The sequence below is a fragment of the Cariama cristata genome, unplaced genomic scaffold (genome assembly GCF_000690535.1).
Source record: "Cariama cristata isolate BGI_N322 unplaced genomic scaffold, ASM69053v1 scaffold874, whole genome shotgun sequence".
Classification (NCBI taxonomy): domain Eukaryota; kingdom Metazoa; phylum Chordata; class Aves; order Cariamiformes; family Cariamidae; genus Cariama; species Cariama cristata.
Genome location: NW_009614421.1, coordinates 1,935 through 25,242, shown reverse-complemented (window position 1 = coordinate 25,242; position 23,308 = coordinate 1,935). Strand labels below are relative to the sequence as shown.

Genomic DNA, 23,308 nt, shown 5'->3' with positions numbered 1-23,308 from the left:
ATTCTACTCCAAGTGTTATTGCAAATTAATTATTGTGGCTGAACTCAAACACATGCGCAGAATTATTCTTCTGAAACATATCTGTTCTACTGAGGATGTGTTTGCAGTGATACTAATTATATTGATATAAGGAGAAACGATGAATCTTAATCAGATACCTAACGGCTAAGATTTTTAGTACGAGAAATTACTCAAATGTGATCACTGTGTCCTTTAAGAAGATGCTTGAAGTTCCTTTATGTATAAATCTTGGAAGCATTACAACTATGCACTTATAATCAAGGAAATTATGTAAGGGAATTACAATTAAATAAAAAAATCAAGAATTGTGAAGTAGAACTATTCAGCTGTTTTTTTTCCCCAAATTATGAGGTATATTCCCAAAGTAAAAAATGTCATCAGTTGCTGCAGTTGTCCTGATTATTTGTATGTGCTAATATTTTGCAGCTAAGGCTTTTAAAAATACAATAGCTCATTGACCCTTTTTGTTATACAGTATGTGCAGCTTTCTATAACTAGCAATTTATAGTTAATAAAAGCTGCTGCTATTCTGCACGTTCAAAATGGATCTCGTAGAGACACAGTGAGTTCCCCAAATTCCCGTCTTCCCAGAGTCAATCACATCTATCTGTGCTCGGCTGCACGTGTGCAATAGTCCCTTATAGCGCGTGAGGCTCCCCCGTCCTATACGGAAACAAACTGTTAATGACTGACCCTGTAGTGGATTGCAGATGAAAAAGGGGCTTCTTATAGTGTGGTCAGAAGAAACTGTCCCAGGATCTGGCTTGTTTGCAAGCTGTATCCTTCTCTGGTGCCGACATTAGTAGTGGAAGAGCTGAAGGAGCCAAACACCATGGGTTTCTCCTGGCAGCTACGACAGAGCATCAGGATGGAGGTAAAAGCCCAGCCAGGTCTCGCAGAGGTGTGGGGCAGGAGAAGGTCCATGCAGAGCCAAGATGCTCCATCATTCGTGGGAGCAGACACGGCAAACACCTGGAAAGGGCTGTGCCCATTCCTCTCCCCGTGCCTGCGTGTTTCTCGAGCTTTGGGCTGTTTCACAGGCTCAGGGGAAGGAGCACAGAATCACAGAAGCCTTTAGGTTGGAAAAGACCTAAGATCAGAGTAGGACGTTATCGTCCATTGCCCCACAGATTCAGCATGTGAAGGCCAAACAACCATAGCAAAACCTGCTTTCCTTTCAGCGGGCTCGTCTCCCGGAGCCTGTGCCCCGGCCGCTGCTCGGGCTGCTGCCCGCTCCGTGGCACAGCTCACCGCTTCCCGCCCTCCTGCTCAGCACACCCACAGAAGCAGATTTTATTGCCGAGCGATTGAATGAAGTTCTCTGTTGGTAAGGGAAAAAGGAAAAAAAAAAAGGCTCTTCATCTCAGATTGCACTAGTTTGCTTTTTTCCTCATCGCTAACTTTGGAGGCAAATCCTTAAAGACGTAGCAGGCTCGGGGAGCGCAGCACTCGACGGGAGTAGCATCTTTGCTGCTGAAGGATGAGGCTCCTCTTTGAACCTAAGGGGATTTAGACAGCTAAATGACTTGGCAAATCTGACCTTGTTGCTTTGGGAGTCTGGTATCACCTATGAAGAACAGCTCAGTGTGGTGTGATTAATTCAGTGGATGCCCCCCCCCAATTAATCAGTGACTTCTTGGCTTGGATTACTATCTCTCTATCATAAGTTGCTTCCTACAGGGATCCAGGCCACATGAGTGCAAAATCTGTATCAAAATTTGCACTATTGCTTTGCTGCTTCAGTATGGGTGCAACCACCAAGGTATCCCCGACACTGAAGCACCTGGACGACCTGCGGAGTTGAGAACGGGGTTACAACCGCATACAAAACTTGCTTGCGATACCCATACTGTATTTCTCCTTTGCATTCCTGGAGGGCTTCAGTTCTCAATCAGTAACGTGGGCGGTTAAAATCTACTCAATATTGTAAGCAATTTGGGGACTGGATCATTTTCAGGCTCTCTGTACAGCACCTAACACAATGAATTGCATGATAGGGCTTTCTATGCATATGCTGATACAAATAAACCGGTAAAACAACCAGAATATAAATTATTATAAAAGGAGAAGATCCCTCCCTTCTTTTCCTGCTCTGCTGGAAGATGACGCCGTCCCTCGCAGGCAGTAAAGGCAGCCTGCACCTTTAAGAGCAGCAGTTCCCAGGACAACTCTTCCTGGGAACTTTGGAGCAAAGCTGGGCAGAAAGCCTGAGCTCGCTGGCTGAGAGGTAAGTGCTTCGGTGTCTGATCGTTAACTTCATCCTGCAGCTGCGGGTCAGCCTGTTTGGAAAAGCCCACCCCTGTGGGTCTGCATACCATGTGCTCCGCACGGTAGGCATATTAGCGAAGCATAAATTACAGCAACCCCCGGGCCGACGGCGTGCGTTGCATTGCAAGGGTGCTGCCCGAGTACAAAGACCAAGCGCTCAAGACTTAAACTAACCCCTTTATGCTGAGCCAGAGTGTACGAAAAACCCAGCTACTGACTCGCAGCGTAGCTTAAAATCAAACAAAGGGTATAGGCATGTGCAAGAGGATCCAACCTCGGAAGACTCTCCTGAATTTTAGCAGAGAAGAACCATTCCCAGTGTTCAGCCTAATTATGAAAGGACACGGTGATCCCCAGAGATGCTTGCAGACGGGCAGAACTAACGTCTGAATCTCGCTACCCACCAACCTGCACTAATGCTGAATGAAGTTCGGCTGCTGCAGGAGTAAAACTAAATGCAGCTGAGATCCAGACCGAGGCTTAAGATATTTGGCAACCTGGTTTTGGAAGGCAAACTGTCCCTGGGGCAAGGGCTGGCTCACTGCTGCAGCCCCGTCGCTAGCGCGGTGGGAACGGTTGTGCCAAGAAGAAAAGCTGCCTCTGGGAAGGCGAGGGAGTAAACACGGGTTTACTTGAATGCTCCCTAACACCAATGATTTTGTACTGCAGCTTTATTATAAACCTCTTTAAGTATTCATTGAGATCAGAGCCCATTGTATCAGCTACCACGAGGCTGGCTCTACCATACAGACTTTAAAGGGATGAGGCCAGCTGGGGAAACAGAGGCATGGGCTGCAAATTTCCCAAAATATGTTTTCCCAAAGTCTCACTGCCAGCACCCCATGGAGAGTCTGGACAGGGAGATTGCTCGTGGCTAGAAGAGGGGAGCTGGTTATAGGCTGCACTCTTGCCAGGGAGAAGGGGACACCCAGACCCAGGAGACAGGTAGGGCATCATAGGGTGTGATAGGGAGGGCATCAGGTCTTCTGCTGCTGGCCCAGAGCAGGGACCAATGGCTTTTTGCTCAAAAGCAAATTTCAAGTGTATCAGACCCACCAGGATAACGGACTCACTTGGGCCCCTCCTGGTCACAGAGGTTCAGCTCGGCAGCGTCCATACAGACTTTAAAGGGATGAGGCCAGCTGGGGAAACAGAGGCATGGGCTGCGAATTTCCCAAAATATGTTTTCCTAAAGTCTCACTGCCAGCACCCCATGGAGGGTCGGGAGAGGGAGGTTGCTCGTGGCTGGAAGAGGGGAGCTGGTTATAGGCTGCACTCTTGCCAGGGAGAAGGGGACACCCAGACCCAGGAGACAGGTAGGGCATCATAGGGTGTGATAGGGAGGGCATCAGGTCTTCTGCTGCTGGCCCAGAGCAGGGACCAATGGCTTTTTGCTCAAAAGCAAATTTCAAGTGTATCAGACCCACCAGGATAACGGACTCACTTGGGCCCCTCCTGGTCACAGAGGTTCAGCTCGGCAGCGTCACAGGGAAAAGACGTTTCTGTCTGGCTGCGCAAAATGGTTAAAAGTGGGAACAGAAAGAAAAACAAGGCAGAGGACCACAGGATGAGCTTGCCAGCATACACGTGCGCTGTCTGTTGGGGAGGGAATGGCTTTCTACAACCAGCGTTTCCAAGGAGATCCTGCCAGAGATGAATGCCCTTGTCCTAAAAAAGGCATGGAAAAAACCTGTAAATTGCAGTATCAAAGACACGCTACTGTTTTTTCAATGTAGCCTCTTTGGGTCCTTTTGAAGTGAAAATGTTTATTTCTTATTCCCCTATTGGGATTGTCTTGTATTTTATTACATTTTCCTGTGCTTTTGCATCAGCCAGTCTGAATCCTAGTACCAGTGCAGATCAGGAGCAAGACAAACAAGTCAAGCGAGTTGTGCTGCCGGCATCAAAATTGGGGTTGAAGTGAGAGATTAGGTCATCTGATGTGCTCACCTGCTGGGGCGGGGGCATTTCCAGCTATGTATTTGAGGTGGGATTTTCAAAAGCTCCCAGCACTTGCTTGGGTGCTGGCCTGGGCACTGGGTCAAACTGCTGGTCACTCCTAGGGCAGCTGCTGGACCAAAGCTGAGAGTAGTCGCTGGGAGGTAATCTCTCCCATTTTATCTACAACAAATGATTTTTGGAAAATCCTCCCAGGGAACATGCCACCGATTTCAAGGAGCAAGAAATCCTCAGACCTTTTGGAAATTAATACAGTCCTTAGCAGATTGTGAATTGTTCTGGAAAATAAATATCCTTGCATGGAAAAAAGCCAAATTAAATGTAAATTAAAGGCAAAAGAAATCCTTGCAGATACCAGATGAGTCAGCAGATTAAAAGCGTTATAGGGAACCTTTTGCATCTTGGCCATGCAGCCAGTACCAAGGACAGTCTGTTTCTGCTAATGAAAGGAAAGGGGATCAGAGACATGAAGATGCAAAATATATCCAGTAATTTGAGCTGAAACTAAGGCCTTTGGTTTGTAAGAGATGGTAAAAGAAAGCAAAAGCCGATGAATATGCCTTGAACGTATTCTTAGTAATTATCAATACCTCTGACCCTTAGGTCAGAAAAATTAACAGTTCCTTCCTTTCAACAGCCAGGGTCAAAGCTCAGTCTGAACTCCACAGGGAAACTAAAGAGATTAAGAAAACAACAATCTACTTCACATGGAAGCTTGTCTAAAATGGTGACACACTGAGATGTTAATCCCAGTTAGCTGAAGCCATGAATGTAAAACCTTCCAGTTAAATTACCTGTGGGATAAATAAAGAATTGTTTACCTGTTACGGTAAAAGAATCAGTAAGAAATTGCTGTGATTTTTATGCCGGTATGGTCTAGCAGCTTTTCTGCAAACCTGTTGTCAGTTTAATATTTTTTTTGTCATGTGGGACCCTCATCTGGGGCCAGAGATTCCGTTGTGCTATGTGCTGTGTCTTCCCATAGGAAAGATATCCACCTGGGTTGAAGGCAACATCCGAGAGAGAGAGAAAGCATTATTGTCACCTGCTCCTATCCTCATCTCTTTTTTAAGAAATACAGATGACACAGGCAGGTCTAGCCTGCATTCATCTCCTATTAAGGGCACAGGTTTCTTTCAAATCCTCAATAAAACGGCCTAGGCTACATTGCAGGCTGGTTAACCTGTGCTACAGAAGTAGAAGTGAACTCCTTGACAGCTGCACAACAATAACTGGCTATTTTTCTGCTCACACAGGCAAAATGAACATTCAAGAGTATTTCGCAAGAATTTCTTACGACGAGTCCCATAAGGATGCAGACTTGCAAACCTTAACAGTCATCTTCCAGCATCACATCCGGGCAATTCCGTTTGAAAACCTCAGCATGCATTGTGGGGAAACCGTGAACTCCTTGACAGCTGCACAACAATAACTGGCTATTTTTCTGCTCACACAGGCAAAATGAACATTCAAGAGTATTTCGCAAGAATTTCTTACGACGAGTCCCATAAGGATGCAGACTTGCAAACCTTAACAGTCATCTTCCAGCATCACATCCGGGCAATTCCGTTCGAAAACCTCAGCATGCATTGTGGGGAAACTATCGAACTGGATTTACAGTCTACTTACAACAAGATTGTGAGAAAGAAACGCGGTGGATGGTGCCTGGAAAGCAATCACCTTTTATTTTGGGCCTTGCAAGAATTAGGGTATGACGTCTGTATTCTTGGAGGAAGTAGTTATGAGCCAGCAGAGAGGACATACACTGCTGAGATAAATCATATGCTACTGAAGGTGGTGATCAAGGGAAATTCCTACATAGTAGATGCCGGTTTTGGCGGTGCCTACCAGATGTGGCAGCCATTGATGTTGATTTCTGGGAAAGATCAACCCCAGATCCCTGGCATCTTCCGCTTCATGGAAGACAACGGCACCTGGTACTTTGAGAAAGTCAAAAGGAAGCATTATATTCCCGAGCAAAGTGTCCCTTTCACTGATAGTCCAGAACTGGGGAATATCAGAAAAATCTATACATTCACTCTCAAGCCACGGCATATAAATGACTTTCAGGAGCTAAACACATACCTACAAGTGTCTCCAGATAACATACTTCAGAAGAAGTCACTCTGCACTCTCCAAACCACGGAAGGGCTTTATGCCTTAGTTGGATGGACCTTCACCAACATGAAGTATAACTACATGGAGGACATGGACCTGATGCACGTCACAACTCTTACAGATGAAGAGGTTGAGAAGACACTGAAAGACAAATTCAATATAGTGCTGGAGAAAAAACTCATACCAGTAAACGTTCGTGGCTTGCCACCTAATATGGTGGATATGATCCAATTCTAACACTGTGCTAGATGGATCTTTACATATCCAATAGAAAAAAGTTCTAAAATTAACATTAATAATGCTAATTTGATTCTAAAGTTGAGCTAGTCAGATGAGCACAAAGCTTGGTAAATTCAAGTATGTGGCTAATTAACTGCATGTACCGATTGCATATTTTTTCTTAAGCTGCTTCTTCTTTAGAAACTGAGACACCTTACTATGTCTAATTTGCTCATATGGAAATTGCTTTTTGACTCCATAACATTTTGTTCCACCTCTCTGGATCTCATTTTATTTCAGATATATTTTTGTGGCAAAGGAGACCAAAACGATACAGAAGGAGAAGCTGTGTTACCATTTTACACGAAAGACCTCTAACCTTTTTTTGTATTATTTCCAATCTTCTTCTCAGCAGAGTTTTACAAATTATTCACTTCCTTTAACAGTCTGAAATAGAAAGTTGAGCTGAATTTGGCTTTCAAAGACTTCATAAAAAAAAGAAAGGTTAAGACTTTCTCAAAACAAGCCAAGCCTCTATTAGGTGCTGATTAGCTTATGATGAAATAAGTTGAAAGACTTGAGTCCTATGCCCTTACCAAAAATTGACTTAAAGTGAGTTATTTATGCAAGGGGACTTAAAAATCCCCAAAAGCTCTCTAATGTTGAGTTTTTCCGAGTCTGATTTTTCTGTGTCTCTGAAATCGAAACAAAATCAATAGAAGCTGAGACGATTCAACAGTTCTTAAAAATCAGGCTTTTGGTATCAAAAATGGAAAGTTAGATCAAGCTTTGCAAAACATCATCTAAACTTTTGGGGCCTAACCTTCCTGCGATGTCAAGCGGGCATGACAGTTCTACAGATAAAACTCTTCATATTTTTTACAAACAGTATTCTGCACAAAAGTTACCTTAAATAAGTAATACTGCAGATGCAAAAGAAAACACTGGGAAGCTAGGAGATGCCACTGGTGTGGTTTCACAGCATGTTATATGTAACACAAAAGCTTTTCACCTTTATGATACCTGTGGCAGGTACTGTACAGGATGTGTCGTGAAAGAAGGCAACAGAACATCATCGGTCCTTAGCAAAGGAAAAGACTTTGACGCTCCTGTTAGTCAATACATGGACTCATGGGGCACCTGATGTGCCTAAAACTCAGGTGCTTTCCCAGAGGCTGTCTAATGTGCCCGTTGCCTCCCCAAAAGGGACCTCTGACTTTCCACCTGCATCAAATGAAGAGGAGACATGCTTGACAGGGAGGCAATTAAACAAACAGCCCTGCAACACTTTGAAGACGCAGAAGGCCAAGTTTTAAGGAGGAAATGCATTACTTTGTGCAGATAAGTATTTGTCATGGTATTCATTAGGTGTGGCAGCTCCAAAATAACTACCTGCTGCAGCTGAAGCTTTAAACATATTGAAAGTGCCTTTGTCGGCAAAGAAGGGTCATTTTGTGCATCCACGGCGCATGGGAACGCACAGCCTGCAATACCTTGGCAATTCAGTGCACCCACAAGGAAGCAGATGACTATCCTCCACCGCAAAGTCCTGGCTTGCAAAATAACAATAATTTAATTTAAAAAAGTTACGGACCCGTTTGCAACTGTCTACTGCAATTATTTCACATGGAAAACAAGTTCAGTCTGGTCTTAACCAGGGGAAAACATAAACATCTACTAATTGAGAAGAAACAAAGTTTAATTTGCTCATGGATCAGTGAAGTCCAAAAATGTGCATTCATTTTGGGTGGACTCTGCCCTTTCCCAGCATTTAAGATTCAGGAGTGAGGGCCAGTGGAGCTTAGAAAGGAAGACAACCCTCACAATTTGTATCCACTCCTGCCTTTACTGACTGCTGCCCCAGTAATAAACAACCCAGAAGCAGAATACAGCAATAAATAAAGCTATCTTAAGAGGTAAGTTTATTTCCTTAAAAAACCTCCAAACAAAGAAACAAAAAAACTGGTTTCTTTATGATGGTAAAGGCCATGGACAATAACATAAGCAATATTCTCTCCAGGAAAAATGTTATAAAAATGTGTGGATATAAAGCTAAAACACTACCTGCTAAACATGGGCTCTTAAAGAGGGCAAAATAGCGATAATGCAATTTCAAATCTCCCATCTTCTGCTCTTCAGGAGGAGACGCACTGACTGTGAGAGAGATTCTTTTGTTTAGATACAATAGTAGATACAAGTTTAGAACGACAACCTCTTGTTGGAAGTTATTCTTTCAGATTATTAACTTTGCAAATGCAAAGGAAGCAAAAGAGAAATCTAGTAATCAATAGATTCTGCTTTATGGGAATAAAATTACAGTCCTTTAAAAGCAACTTAAAAAAAAAAATTACAAACTCTGGTTTGTGTAGCCCAGTAAGTCCATGTGCTTACATGTTAGGATAAAGATGGGCAGATAACGTATTTTAACACTGGAATTGCTGATAGTGTGTATAGTCCTGGCAAGGAATATTTTTGTATGAGCACGTTCATTTGCAAGTTTAGAAATAGTTCTTTAAAGTTCGTCTGCTGATGTTTTTCTCTGCATAAATCATAGCCACATTTGTGGGACTACATTTTCAGTATCTAGCTTTTTTCATCTGCTCTGCTCACAATTCAAAAGAATGGTAGCTTTCATCTCCTACAGTGAAGATCTAACGCTGATCAATCATATTATGGAGCTGCAGAGAGAAATTACAAATAATGTATGCTCAAGAACCGGCTTTATGCTGGTGTAATCTATTTAGCATTCACAATTTCAGTGGGTAGGATTGGATAGACTTGGATTCTGCAAATCAAAAGAAAAAAGTGCCATAAGTCTTATGTTACACTTAACAAATATTTCATTGAGAATATCCTCCAACATAAATATCACTGGAAGTTATATTCCTTTCTGTAGAAGACAACACGCAGTTTTTGATGGGGCTCTCCATTCCCTTTGGACAGCTGTTTCTATACCATGCGTATGCACATCATGAACTTGCCACTGAAAATCACCTGGAGAAAATCTCATTTGCAGTAAACATTCAATGGTTCACTGCTGAATTTATCTGAATACAGTAGTCTTCCTGAGTCACTAATATTACTTGTCTAAACCTCAGCTTACTGTATGCACAACAGATTTCCAAGTAGCTTTGTGTGTTGTCAAGAAACTAAATACTTGCAGTAACTCTAGACTGCTGAAAGGCTCAGTGCTTTCTTTGCAAAGCCTCAAGCCTTCAAAACATTTTGTGCTCAGCTCCACACCCAAGCAGACCTGCAGTGTATTTTACAAACCCTATCTATCAGATACCTACAGAGCATCCAGGTCATGACAGCGGCCAGCAGATGGTGATGGGCCACTGTGAAAGCCAGATGACTGTGCGGGACCTTCCAGACTATTAGAAGGCAGAAAATAAGTTGAATGGTTCCTCATCCAGCAATCTTGTTCTTGGGGAGTCTTACCAAGCAGGCCAGGAGGTGGGCACTGCTGGAGGCAGGAGACCAGGGATGCACTGTACGAGGCTTCGGTAATTCTCAGTTACACCTCCTCTGGAAGGAATAAAGTGAGTTTTGAGAAAGGCCGGGACTAGAGAGATGTCAAGCAGCTCCTGTCTATTTTCAGGGCACCCTGCGAGACACGGGGCACTGCAGGGAATAGAGATGTGCTCTTTGTCTTTTAGGTCACTTGCCTCCATTCAGCTTCATTATTCCAACACCAAAATAAGTTTGTGCAACACTCAGAGCAGACAAGAGACAGTGGCCTGTGACTCTTGCAAAGGTCAGAAGGTTTTTTTCAGTTACAATTATCTGAATAAAACTTGACAGGTTACAAAATGTGCAGGGAGTATCATTTTCCCTTTTTGTAAGTGGTGAAAGAGCGACGTGTACCGAAGGAACAATTCATTTACCGTCACGTCGATTGAAAAGAACATGTGAATCCTGGCTCAAATTATCCTCCCTCAAACTGGCAGATGACACTGCTTCCCCCACTGACAGTCCTTTCACTGAACAGTGGATTTAGACCGGTTTTCATGAACCCTCCTGAACACTCCCTAGAGTGATCCCACATTTCTTCTTAACCCCGCTGTTAAAATGCAAATCCCCGTTTTGCAGCCACCACATATCAAGCTGCAATTGCCTTGGCCGTTTGCCATAGGGGTGACTCTAAGACAAAAAGCAAACCCTCACGTGCACTGTTCTTTTTTGCTCGGGGAACCATTTGATATGAGCATTTGTTGCCTTTAAAAACTGCTCTGATGAGGTTCAGTAGACTAAAGCATCTTTGCTAGCAGCAGCCTGGGCAGTTTTTCACAGCATCATAAATCACTGATGTAAAGAACAAAAACCAAAATGCAATTCCTTCCTTTACAGGTGAGATGAACCTCGAAGAGTATTTTGCGAGAACTGGCTATAAAGGTTCCCTTGAAAACCAAGATTTGGAAACCTTAACCGATATATTCCAGCACCACATCCGTGCTGTTCCCTTCGAAAACCTCAGCATCCATTGCGGGGAGAAAATTACTTTGGAGTTGGAGCACGTTTATAACAAAATTGTGAGGAGGAAGCGGGGTGGCTGGTGCATGGAAAACAACCAGCTCTTGGGCTGGGTCCTGAAACGCCTGGGATACGACACCAGCTTTCTGGGAGCGTACGTGTACAACCCACATCAAAACGCGTACGCCACCATCATGACCCACCTCCTTGTAAAGGTCGTTATTGATGGCAAAGCCTATATTGTTGACGCAGGCTTTGGTGTATCCTATCAGATGTGGCAACCGATGGAGCTCGTGTCAGGGAAAGACCAGCCCCAGGCTCCTGGCATCTTTCGCTTCACGGAAAAAAATGCCATCTGGTACCTTGAGAAAATGAGAAGGAAACAATATATCCCCAATCAAAATTTCTCTAATTCTGATCTTCTGGAGAAAAAAGAGTGTCGGAAAGTTTATATGTTCAGCCTTGAGCCACGGACAGTGGAAGATTTCTGTTTCCAGTGCACGTACCTTCAGACCTCTCCAGATTCCCTCTTTACAAAGAAGTCCATCTGCGCCCTCCAGACCACCGATGGCTTTCGAGCGCTGATTGGGTGGACACTCACGGAGACCACGTACAACTACAAGGAAAATATGGATCTGGTGGAATTTGTAACTCTTGAAGATGAAGAGGTGGAAAAAACCCTCAAAGAGAAATTCAACATAACCCTAGATAGAAAACTTGTCCCAATTAACATCAAAGGATTTTACACAATCTAAGATGACCAAGAAACCTACAATAATGCTATGTATGTACAGTACCTTCCACTGTCTACACAATCACTACTGCAAGATTATGGGATTCTATTGCAGGCGATTGAAGGAAAAATACATTAATATGAGATTAAAGTGAATTTCACTCTGGGAAAAATCGGGAATTTAAGACTCTTCAGTCAGGTAGAAAGAATTATTTGCTGTGAGATGACTGCAGTTCAATTTTTGGCACAAATGCAAGATCTGATTTGAATCTGGTTATAAACTTGGGTAAGAAGTATGTCTGGGGAATTTTGGAGTGCCTATAGCACATAAATAGGAGTATGGATTATTAATTGTGATACGCTGCCAACACATTTTCTATGGTTATTATAGAGAGAAAAGTCATCTGTGAGCATTTAGACAATGAAGTACACATTTAAAACATCATTTTTCACAAGATCTAGCCACTTGCAGCTCATGTCATTTCTCTACCTTTAAGATAAGTAAAACAGTGTCATCTCTGAAAGGAGCATTATGAGGCATAATTCTTTCACCACCATCCTTAGACAAAACATAGCACAAAATGAAAATTATCATCATGTGCATCCCTTTTGCCATTACTGCATTAAACTGCCTGAAGTAATTTTTGGTATGTACATTATTTTTCCGGTGGCGAAAACTGTATATATTGCAGCGTTATTTGGCTGATGGGCTCCAAGGAGATACCTACAAGCTTTGCTTCTGATAAGTAATCATCCTATAAAGGGTGAATGGTGCTTAAATATCACAACTGCCTTAGATTTACTTCTGTCCAAAAGAGGTGGAAATGTTGTATTTTTAGCATTGTGAGTTATTTGTATAACAAAGGTAGAACAGTGAAGCTAACCCCACTATACCCTTAATTCTGCCCTCTTTGTGTATAGCAAATACGGGAGTCCGTACGGCTATCCTGAATGAGTACCACTTAGCACAGGAGCTTTAATTTCACAACTGAGTTCATTCATCTGCATCAAACTGAAAAAAACCCAAGGAGCCAACCAAATCTAAAGGAATTCCTTAGAATTATTTCACAATCACATATCCTCATTTTTTAAAAATTGTCATTCCCCCTACCATGTTTCTCTGCAAGAAGCTCAACCAAGAAAACCACTGAGAAAGGGGAAACATTCTCAAATGCATCAAAAAAAATAGCAGAAACACTGAAAACACACTTTCTCCCCAACCTATGATAATCCCAATTATTGGTCAAATGTTGATTCCTCCCACTGATTGTATACCTTTTTGCTCAAAGACATAATCTGATCATAAATCTCACAAATACTGTAAGTGCATACCTGAAAATAAATAAAGGAAAATAAAAACATAAAGAGCTGCTTTAAGTGCAGCCCCCCAACTGCATGACTCCTGCACACACCATTTGCTAAGTAAATGAGGTCTGTTCAATCATGCTATCGGTCTGCTGGCCAACCCTTCCCACCACAAACTTCTTGAACCAAACAGGACAATACCAAACAAATTTAACCGAGGTGTTGGAGATGCTCAGGTTCCTACAGATTCCCGAATAAAGAGCTTGTAGGCTGAAGAAGATGACGATCACCGAGGAGGAGGGCCAGCAGTTATCTCCTCCGCAGGGCTCAGCAGCCAACAGCTCCGGGCTGGCCGCAGTGAGTGCCAGCTCTTCCCTGCTCATCGGCTGCGGTGGCAGCTGATGGCCTGGGTGCACACGTATTTCCACGGGGATGAGGAACCAAGGGCCATGCAAGAGGTGATAGGAGAGACTGAAAGATCTTACTGAGGCAGGAACACAGTTTTTCTATAAATAATGGAACTAAGGAGTTCCGTAACTTGTGTTCGTATTATTCTTTCATACTAAGGTCTCATGAAGGGTTTTTACCCCTTTCTAAATGATTGATCAAAACAAGGTGTTCTCGGAGACCCCAAGGAACACTACGAGCTTCAAAACACTGACCACCTCCATTCTAGCTGATGGAAATTCCCATCTGCATTCACCCAGGTCACCAAACCATATTTCTCCATGGAATGAACTACACTTGTTTTCTGGTCCTGCTGCCGCCTCTTGTCTTGAGGGCAGCCATTACCAGACTGGTTATTTTGCCTCCCCACTTCTCTAGAGATGTTCCTGCTATCGCTCCCAGGTAATTGCTCAGGTTATGGTATGCAAGGGTTTCTCGGGCAGAGGTCTGTGGACTTGTATCAGCATTTTTAACTGTGCCTGCAATGATGGGACTCAACCCAGATACCCTCTTCTACTATTGTGTTCTTACTAAAGATCTATGGGGCTGCCGATGACTGAAGCTTTAACCCTCTCCCTGACTCCATCTGTTGATAACCACTCTCTGAGAGGGATTTTCCCTCTTGATGTGACAATTGTACCCAGGTTCTCACTATGCAACATCAAATCACACAAAGAAATGTCAACACGTACAGCTGAGGAACAGCTTCAAAGCTTAACTAAAGCTCCCCAAAGCTGACAAAAGCAGGTTATTGAGGTGTGAATGCCAGACCCGAAATGCCTCAAAGGTTTGAGATGAGAATGGTGTAAAAACAAACCAACCCAAACAAAGCCAGAGGTCTCATGCCAGGGTTCCATTAGCAAGGCATTATTGTAGAAAGCAGATGCTCACCCAGCCTAAAAAGAAAAGAAACAACGAAGTCCTTAAAGCACCAGCTCTCAAAGAAACTTGCATTCACATGCAGAAAGGAAGCATGGGATGTTTGACATCCTTCACCACCGCGATGCTTTAGTAACACTCTCTCAGAAAGGTTTAATGAGAGCCTAACTGATTGTGCTGTTTTAGTTGTTGACTCTTGTTGAAATGAAGCAGAACGCTTAGAACTTCCCACCTAGGACTTGTCTAATTCCAAATACAATTTAAAACTATGGTATTCCAATTAACAGAAAGACAAGACAGTTTCTTTTTTAAGTCTGAATGCTGGATTAAGTCCCAGAATCCCAGCCCAGCTGCCCATTACACACACACATAATGCCCAATGGCAACGACAGCCATCCGCGATTGCAGCATTGTATAATGGAGTGTCTTATTAGAAAACAAGACACATAACAGAAGAAACACAGTTCAAACTCCATGGCACCACTGAACATCCTCCCCCCTCCCCAAAGAATCAAAGTTTAATCAGCTCAAGCATTACTAAAGGGAGGCTACAGGATGGCTCACTTCAGTTGGACTCTGGTCCTGGGCTTTTTAAGATCCAATACGAAGCAGAGTAAAAGTAACAAAATGAGAAACATCAGCAAGAAAGATGAAGTCGTTCAATACTTCCATGTTTCCAACATCAGCAGTTCTTACAGAAATAAACAGTCAGCCTGTCAAAGGGAGGGACAAAACTTTACCTGACAAGAGACACGCTTAAACTTAACACCGTGAGCTGTCAGTGAGCACGAACCACAATGCACACTTTGCTTTGTTCGCTTTAATAGCTACCTTAGACTAACAACCACAAACGCTTCTGGTGTCTGATAAATTTTGCAGGTAGCCATTTTCTTTAACAAAAATGCTTACTACTTACCCAACTTGCTTTTGTTCTCAAAGAAGAAATGCTTTTCATTTAGAAAGGCAACCATGTGGGTAAGTTCTACAGAAGTTGCACATGAAAATGCATCTGCATTTGAGACTGTGTCAGAGCCAAGAAAGCTTGAATTAATGTAGGTTTGCATTATGAATATTTCACCGCTACACTTACATCTCTGTCAAAAGTAGTTCAAGCACAGCTTTTACACAGAGGAATGTTTCTACCCTGGCTAGAAAACTAGAGCCAGGCTTAAAATACATAGAGATATATATAGGTATTTATAAGGTTGGAAATACAGATGAGTATTTCAGAAGATCCAATCATAAAATGCCTGATTGTAACTTTGGGCACTTAAAGGACATTTAAAAAGTCACATTGGGCTGATTTTTAGTTTCATCTTGCTCATAATAATGCACTATGCATGGTGTTTTTAAAGATGCATTTTACAAACTCCCCACGAATAAGAGATTGTGCTAAAAATTAGTAGTTGGTCTTACTGTAGCATTTCGATAGCTCACCTAGCCACCAGCTAAACATGAACAGCAGAGCAACCAGATTTGAAGACAATAAATCAAAATCTACCATTTCTTCACAGCTGGTGTCAGGCATGTTTAGGAAACAGCAGAACCACCCTTCCCTCCTCACAAATTCCAAAATGATGGATTTTCTAGGAAGTTGTTTAGAGTTCAGTCACGCTCACACTCACGCGCTTTGCCACTCACATTTCCATTGAGCCCTCAGGAAATGACATGAAATTAAGGATCAATGTATGGCAGAACGTCCTTTCACTGCGCAAAATTACCCCCCCTTGGACTGAACAGAACCCTGCAATGCAAGAGAGCTCTCTGCATAGAGCCTGGGCAAAGACAGACTTCATATGGCGTTCATCCGAACCACTAATCATTATCAAAATTACCCAAAAGCTCCTTTACATGACACCACTGAACTTTCTCCAACCCACTGTCTCCCAGGCTGTGCAATTGCAGTGACATCTCCTGGTTGCTTGTGGTTCACTGGAACACATTTTCCCCCCTCAACTATCCAGCATAGCTATGCAGAAATTCTCTCACCATTGAAGAAATGTGTTCGGATAGAGGGGAATCATTTTCCTACTAATAAAGAAGAAAGAATAATGGGATATATTCCAAGTTTTTCTTGTGATGACCAACAATAAATCATTTCTGAGCTCATGTCACATCTTCCATGGGAAGATAAATGTCTTGCCGTCATTAACTTCTTTTCAGCTAGCAATAATATATGATCAGTTTTTAAGTAATTGAACCAGTAGCATTTAATTAGCTCTGAAAAACTATCTCAGATCATGAATCACAGACTCTCCACCTGTATGAGGTCCCCTTACTAGGTTAAAAGTATATTTCTCTTTCCATTTGTAATCCATCTTGAATATCTAATGAGGTGCTCTTGATATATGGATTATAGTTCATATATCACACACAAAACACAGCAGACACACAGTCTCTTTCTTTATATAATTGAGTTTCATGTCTTGCTTCACTGAGTTGTTAAAAAAAAGGACAAAAAAGCTTCTTGTGTGCCTGACAGAATGGCCACTACTTGCTTCAGTTTTACAAATTCCGGTTTCTCCAGAGAGTCAGCATTAAGGATGAGTAACTTAGACATCTAGCTGGGGAAATGAAGTAACAAAAAGAAATATTTCTTGTTGAAAGGCAGGATACAGAGAACTGCTATGACTTTAGGCAAGACCACACTGACATTTTTCAATAGGCCCAGAGCACTGACTCACCAAAGAGCATGACATTCCCATCCTAACATTACTTCAGATGGCTTCATTGCACGCTAAACAGAAACAGTCAGTGCAGTCAACTAATATTTGGGGACATCTGTGGCCAGCACAAAACAGGATTACTTCTTATATCAGATTGTATTAAGCATCATTTTTACATTAAATTCACTAAACCACAATAATTAACTACAAAAAAAATCAGTTTTTATTCAGCTTTCAAATATGTTTCTGAAGCTGTTATTATGCTTTTATGACAAGACCTATATAAGATTGGATTTTTTTTTTTTGCTGAGAAAGAGGCAAGATTAGTAAACTTCTTTTGGAAGACAGAAATTAAGACTCACAATCTGCTCCAGTGTCAAATTGTAGATGTTGCCAAATATTTGGCTTGCTCTATTAAAAAAAAAACTTTCACTACAAAACCCTCTATTTTTAAATAAGCTTCATAAAAAATAAAATTCAATAAAATGGATTTTATCTCTGTTATTTTCCCATCTTATTTTTAGCACAGTAAAAATAAACATGCATGTTTCTGCTGACTTTTTTCAATTTGAAGACAGCAAAGATTTTCACTTTCATAATAAAAAAAAAAGCAGTGAAAGCTGAACTGCCTTACTGGATTGGACAAAGCTTGTCTTTACTCCAAATGCTTCTTTCAGATGTTAGCACAAATTGTAAATAATGTTGCTCTCGATTGCATGTTACACTTGATCTAGTTATGCACAACATTTAAGAAGATTGGTGGGATTAGTGCCCCACACATTAAAACTGTTGAGAGAGTAAAGGATGTATAACATCCATTATACACACATCCACTTTGAAAAATGTTTGTCATGTGGATGGTAGAAATTCCAGTGAGAACAGACTCAGATTTACAAATCTATCCTTTACATTAAACAGCAAAAACTCCAAGCAATCTCCAGTTCATGGTACTATATTTGGTAGATAAAATTTCTATTAGCTCCAGTTGTGCAGTTGACATTAATCTTGAGGTTTTAAGAACTTTTTCTTAGCTTTTTTGCTAGGTCTTGTGTTACTACTCCCATCTTCATCTTCAGCTTGAAGTACACGCTGGTCTCTTTTTCTCAAGAATTTCTTCCCTATTGTTCCCACTAATGTTTCATATCTGTAAAGATAACAAAAAATTTACTGCTTTTACTAAAATCAGAGAAAATTTCAATGGAGCAAATCATAAATCTAATCAACAATTTAAGTGGTGTAAAAAAGCTGGTTATCAGAAGTTTAAGAAGCATTAGTAGTACATCATCACTTGTTAATTATTCATTGTGATAGTTTGGGCTTGTTAGCAACCTGGAACAAGGAGGGAATTACCATGGAATACCTGGATATCAAAGGGCAGAAACCCCTACAAGATATTTTACCCCCCAAAGTGATGGAAATTCCACTGAATACACTCCAGAATTCCTGGAAAAATCAGTTCTGTAAAGTACTGTATCTGTTGGGTTTTGTTTTGTTTTATTTTGTTTGTTTGCTTTCTGGGTTCATTTTCCCACACATAATGCTGTAACTTATCATACTGCTAAGTAATATTGATTATGTCATAAAATATAACTTACCTTCTGGCCATTTCTTCATCTGACACATCAGCCTCCATTTTATCATCCATTTCAATTTCTTCTTGCTTGCATCTAGAGTTCATTTGGATCATTAACTTCTGAAAATGAAGTAAGAAATAGCTTAAACATGTAACCCTGACACAATGGCAACTAAGCTGAAATTCACTGGTAGTAGAAATGCATAAAAGGTAAGAATCAAATGTAATAATTATTTGCTGTTACTGGTCAGATAGAGCACACTGTTACCAAAACTCATGTGGAAAAGGCAACACACCTGCCTGTTGCTAAGCTGAGCTTAGAGTTTGCCTTCGGGAAAAGAGACAACACAGAGACATGGTTTTCAGTGAATTGTACTACTCAAACATCCTCAAGGACACGTCAGACATCTTCAGGAGACCAGAGAATTAGATCATAATTAATTTTTCATTGTGATGATAGCACATAGTCCTTGAAATGGTTTTGTTAAGAAGGAAAAATATCTGCAAGGATTTACAGTAAAAACCATGCAGCAATAATGTGCCAAGTCACAGGGACAGCAAGTCCAAAATAACTAAAAGAATCCCCTAGTAAATCACCGTGCATGGCCTTTTGCATACCTCTTAGTTTTTACACCTTCATCCTCTTGCTTCAGTTCAGCGGTAACATTTTTATTACTATCTCAGTGTAGTTCTATCAGCATGAATCATGCCAGAGAGAAATGAAAGATTCTCTCGCCCAGAATTTTTACTTTGGAACTTTAAGCCCTTACTTACATAAGTAAGGATGAATAAATAGAGTTGAACGTTTGTAGATTGGACTCTGATTAAATGGCAGGAGGACAAGTGAGCTATTGTTTCAGTGAGCAGCATGTGGGTCAGTTTCCTCACTTCAGGGAGGGAAAATCTGCAGGAGTCATGCAATTACTGACCATCAACACAAGGAGATAAAAAGCTTCTATTTACCAGATGCTGCATTGATCAACATTTTGGTTTGAATCACGGAGTTCCCGTGTGTGGGAGGATTTATGGAAGGTGCTGCAAAGGCCAAACAGCATGCAGTGCGAACACTCAAATCCCCATCCCCAAAGGCTTCAATCTTAATGCGACACCACCTCAAAACAGAACACTTAAACGGTACCTCAATTTCTGGATTGAATCCTTTGAAGGACATTCTGCCATAAAGTAGATCCTCACATGGCATAAAGCTCCTCTCTTCTATTATAAAGCTCCTGCATGAAACCCCAAACCCAGTATTTTGTCAAATGGTGCGCTTTAAAATAATCAAATTAGACAAATGCAAAAAGCATCTGCTGCCTTCCCCCCGCATATAAACAAAACCACAGTGTATTTTAGACCATCAACTACTTTCTGAAGCTTAAGTGCTCTGACACATCTTTTAATACAAGGAGCTTGGAGTGCAAAGGAATACTTTTTGCCAGTAAAGCTGTGCCAGTTCCACAAGCAAAATTAACTCTCCCGACAAAAAGCACTCTTTGCTGGTATGATTCCACCTACATTAATGCTTTTGCCAGAATAAAAATACCACATAAATATCACTCTCCAGGTGGCATTACTATACCAGCAAAAGCTTCTAATTAATTTTTCATTGTGATGTTAGACTTGGCATTAGTTGAGTCTGTCAGGATATAAAACACTGTGTAATTCTCTGTTCAGCAGAGAAAGATTTCCCCTTTCTCCCTCCTTTTTTCCTCTTTTAATGAGCATGGAGCGAGAAAAGAAACATGACCCTGAGGCATTCATAATACATGCATTAGATAAAAGTCCTTCCATGAATTGTTCCATCCCTCTTTTCCTCACACACATATGCACCTCTTCCCCCATCCTCTTTATCTCCCATGTAAAACAAACTCCTACGATCATAGGAAGTCAGGCTGAAGAGATCAAGTTCCTTCTTCTAACTCAAGGTAGAATCAGATAACATGTTCCATGAACAGCAGAGGTCCATCTAACCTGCCCTCAAAAGACTTCCAGTGATGGAGAATCCAGTGTCTCCTCATGCAATCTATTGCAGTGCTTCAGTAGCTTTACTGTTAGAAAAATTCTCCCAATGTCCAGCTTGAACCTTCCTTACTGCAACTGAAGCTCAAATACCTTTTTGTCATATCCACCACCAGTAATGGAAAATAGTTTATCAATGACCTTATTCAACTACAGTTAACTCCACAGATCCCAGTTTTTAAAAAATGATGTATGTTCTCCCTCAATGGAATTTTTGTCCTCTTCTGAAAGGACAAAAATCAAGCAATTTTAAAAGTAGTTCTCTTGCTATTTAAACCACTTTCTTCAGGAATGGACATTTTCTTCCTTGCTAGCTAAGCTTTCCTTTATTTTTGCCATTATTTCTCCTATTTCAAAAACAGGATTTGAAGTAAGCTGGACTCAAGAAGACAGAACGGTCCCGAATGGACCTAACCGTGTGACTGGAGCTGAATTTACCAACACAAGGTTTCAGACTTCTTTTTTCAATCAAAGGGAAAAAGCACCAATGAATGAATTGGTCCCTGACAGAAAGAAACTAATTACATGCATCTAGAAGAATGCATGAGTGAAAGAAAACAACACACACAAGAAATGGAAGTAGGTCAAACTGGACTAGGCAACCTTGAGAACGTCCTTGAAAACAAGTAATAAAAAAAAGCTGTAATGCCAATCAGTCGCTATTCTTGCTTTGGTTAACTGGTTATTAATAATACTTCTTTTATAGGGAAAAAAACTTATATTCTATTCCCACTCCACAACAATCCAATGATGATAACAAGTACAAAAGGGTACAAGCTTACTCTTTCTCCTTTAGATCTGGTAAATCAAGATACCAGTGTTCTTCACTAATTATCTTCTTTTCTTCCTCTTCTAGTTGTTTTTTAGTTTGTGCATCCAAACCTCTTTGCATGAACTACAGAGAAAGACACATAAACACACAGCTTCAGTTTTTTGCATCGTGAGTATGTTCAGAACATGCAGTAATTACACGATGACAATTATCCATTACATGATATTTAGCAGTTGACAAAACGTAAATGCTTTTAGTGATTTTTCTCTGGGTTTGGTCTAAGTTTGGGCAAACAGGCAATGGAAAAGTAAACAACTGCTGATCATAGCTATGTACTGGAAGTCAACAGTCAGCCACATCTGTACTTGCATGCAAAAACCCAGACCTTTCCTGGTTAGTTTTGATGGATCTCAGTTGTTGTAACTCCGTAACTTTGCTAAGATTTCTCTAATGTTTCAACAAAGGCCAGAGAGAACGTAATGGCATTAAAGTTACTGCTGCATATCAGAAATCAACACCACCCATACAAACAGCATTGCAGCTCAGAGCTAGAGGTAGCTCATACCAGGTTGGGCATTTTTTGAAACATCTATACTTTCAACCATCCTCTTCTTTTCTCACATTTAATTTAATGAACTGGCTTGTGTTTGTAGCTCTGAAGGCTAGAACCTGCCTTTGAAAGCAGAAAAAAGTAACTGAGGCTATGAAGAGAAGTCTTCTGTATCCAGCTGTGCTAAAGGAAGATGTTACCAGCTCTTAACTTCTCATTGATGACCCACCAAAGTACCAGTCAAACAGTATGTGTGAGCACCTGTTTACTCACTGCAGCAACAGTCTGCCAAATTAGTTGAGACCAATAATTTAGCTTAGGGTAAGACTGCTATTTTTGCTTAATGCAAGGACATTCCTGTAAATTGCTTCCTCGGTGATAACCTTTGGCAGATGCGAACCGGCAGATAGGAACAGTAACCTCTCTCACAGCTGGGAGTAAAAGAGGACATGTCATAGCCTATGAAAAATTGCTGAGAGCACAATACTACAGACCATTTGTCTCAAGTCAGGTGCCTGAACTGCGTGACAATTTAACTATCAACAACGTTAACCAAACATGCTGGAAAAACAGAACTCTTCACAATTTTACGGTAGTAATCCTTACATTCTCACATCCCTAGAAGATCTGGGACCTCCCTGAGGGTCTGCAGAAAGTGTGTGAATAACTGTATCTGTCAGAGGTGTACATTTATACCAATGTAATTCCCAGCTAGAGGCAAGTCTACCAGTACAGTTTACACACATTCCCGTACAAAAATTGTGTTGTGGCTATCAAAGCATAGTATGTGCAACATCGCAGAGGAATTTTATATCAACTAATTTTACCCCTCTCATTTAGAGCAGCATGATTTTTATGTTTAGATGAGCCTGCAGGCTTACAGGTAACATGCCAGTGGGGAACACTAGACTTGGACATAGTTTAGTTCCCAGCTAAAATGGGCTTGGCCGGGGATAAAGCCCAAGAAGGCATCACAAAACACTTCTCTCCCAGAAAAACCCTGCATTACTGAGCTTATTTAAAATATATAGGTAATATAGATGTGTAATATATGCACTATATACACCCCCCACACCTTTTCAGTCTTTACAAAATGCCGAAGCAGACCACACCAATCTCTGAAATAAAAGCCAATATAGGGCTACTGTCTCATTTTCCATTTATATTTCTATTTGCATTCATTGTACAAGATCTTTAATGAAAGAAAAATTGACTTTTGCTTTCTGAGTTGATCCAAAATATGTCAAAGCTTTCCAATTAAAATTGCAGTATCTTCTTGAGGAAAATAAGTGAATCTATCATGTGG

At 41.2% G+C, this 23,308-nt stretch overlaps 3 protein-coding genes across 3 annotated transcripts; 2 read left to right on the top strand and 1 right to left on the bottom strand.

The window, feature by feature from the left end:
* The first annotated feature begins 5,709 nt into the window (after window positions 1–5,709).
* LOC104155316 (arylamine N-acetyltransferase, liver isozyme-like) lies at window positions 5,710–6,603 on the top strand. The gene has a single exon (XM_009699379.1). It carries the CDS (start codon window positions 5,710–5,712, stop codon window positions 6,601–6,603), a length of 894 nt encoding a protein of 297 aa, XP_009697681.1.
* Window positions 6,604–8,402: 1,799 nt separating this feature from the next.
* Window positions 8,403–12,133, top strand: LOC104157136 (arylamine N-acetyltransferase, pineal gland isozyme NAT-10). Its single transcript, XM_009699377.1, has 2 exons — window positions 8,403–8,501; window positions 10,936–12,133. Exon 2 carries the CDS (start codon window positions 10,941–10,943, stop codon window positions 11,811–11,813), a length of 873 nt encoding a protein of 290 aa, XP_009697679.1. The 5' UTR covers window positions 8,403–8,501; window positions 10,936–10,940; the 3' UTR covers window positions 11,814–12,133.
* A 5,712-nt stretch (window positions 12,134–17,845) lies between these two features.
* Window positions 17,846–21,572, bottom strand: MPHOSPH6 (M-phase phosphoprotein 6). Its single transcript, XM_009699376.1, has 4 exons — window positions 21,463–21,572; window positions 19,800–19,890; window positions 18,684–18,781; window positions 17,846–18,232 (listed from the first exon to the last, which is right to left on the bottom strand). Exons 1-4 carry the CDS (start codon window positions 21,570–21,572, stop codon window positions 18,088–18,090), a joined length of 444 nt encoding a protein of 147 aa, XP_009697678.1. The 3' UTR covers window positions 17,846–18,087.
* Window positions 21,573–23,308: the final 1,736 nt, after the last annotated feature.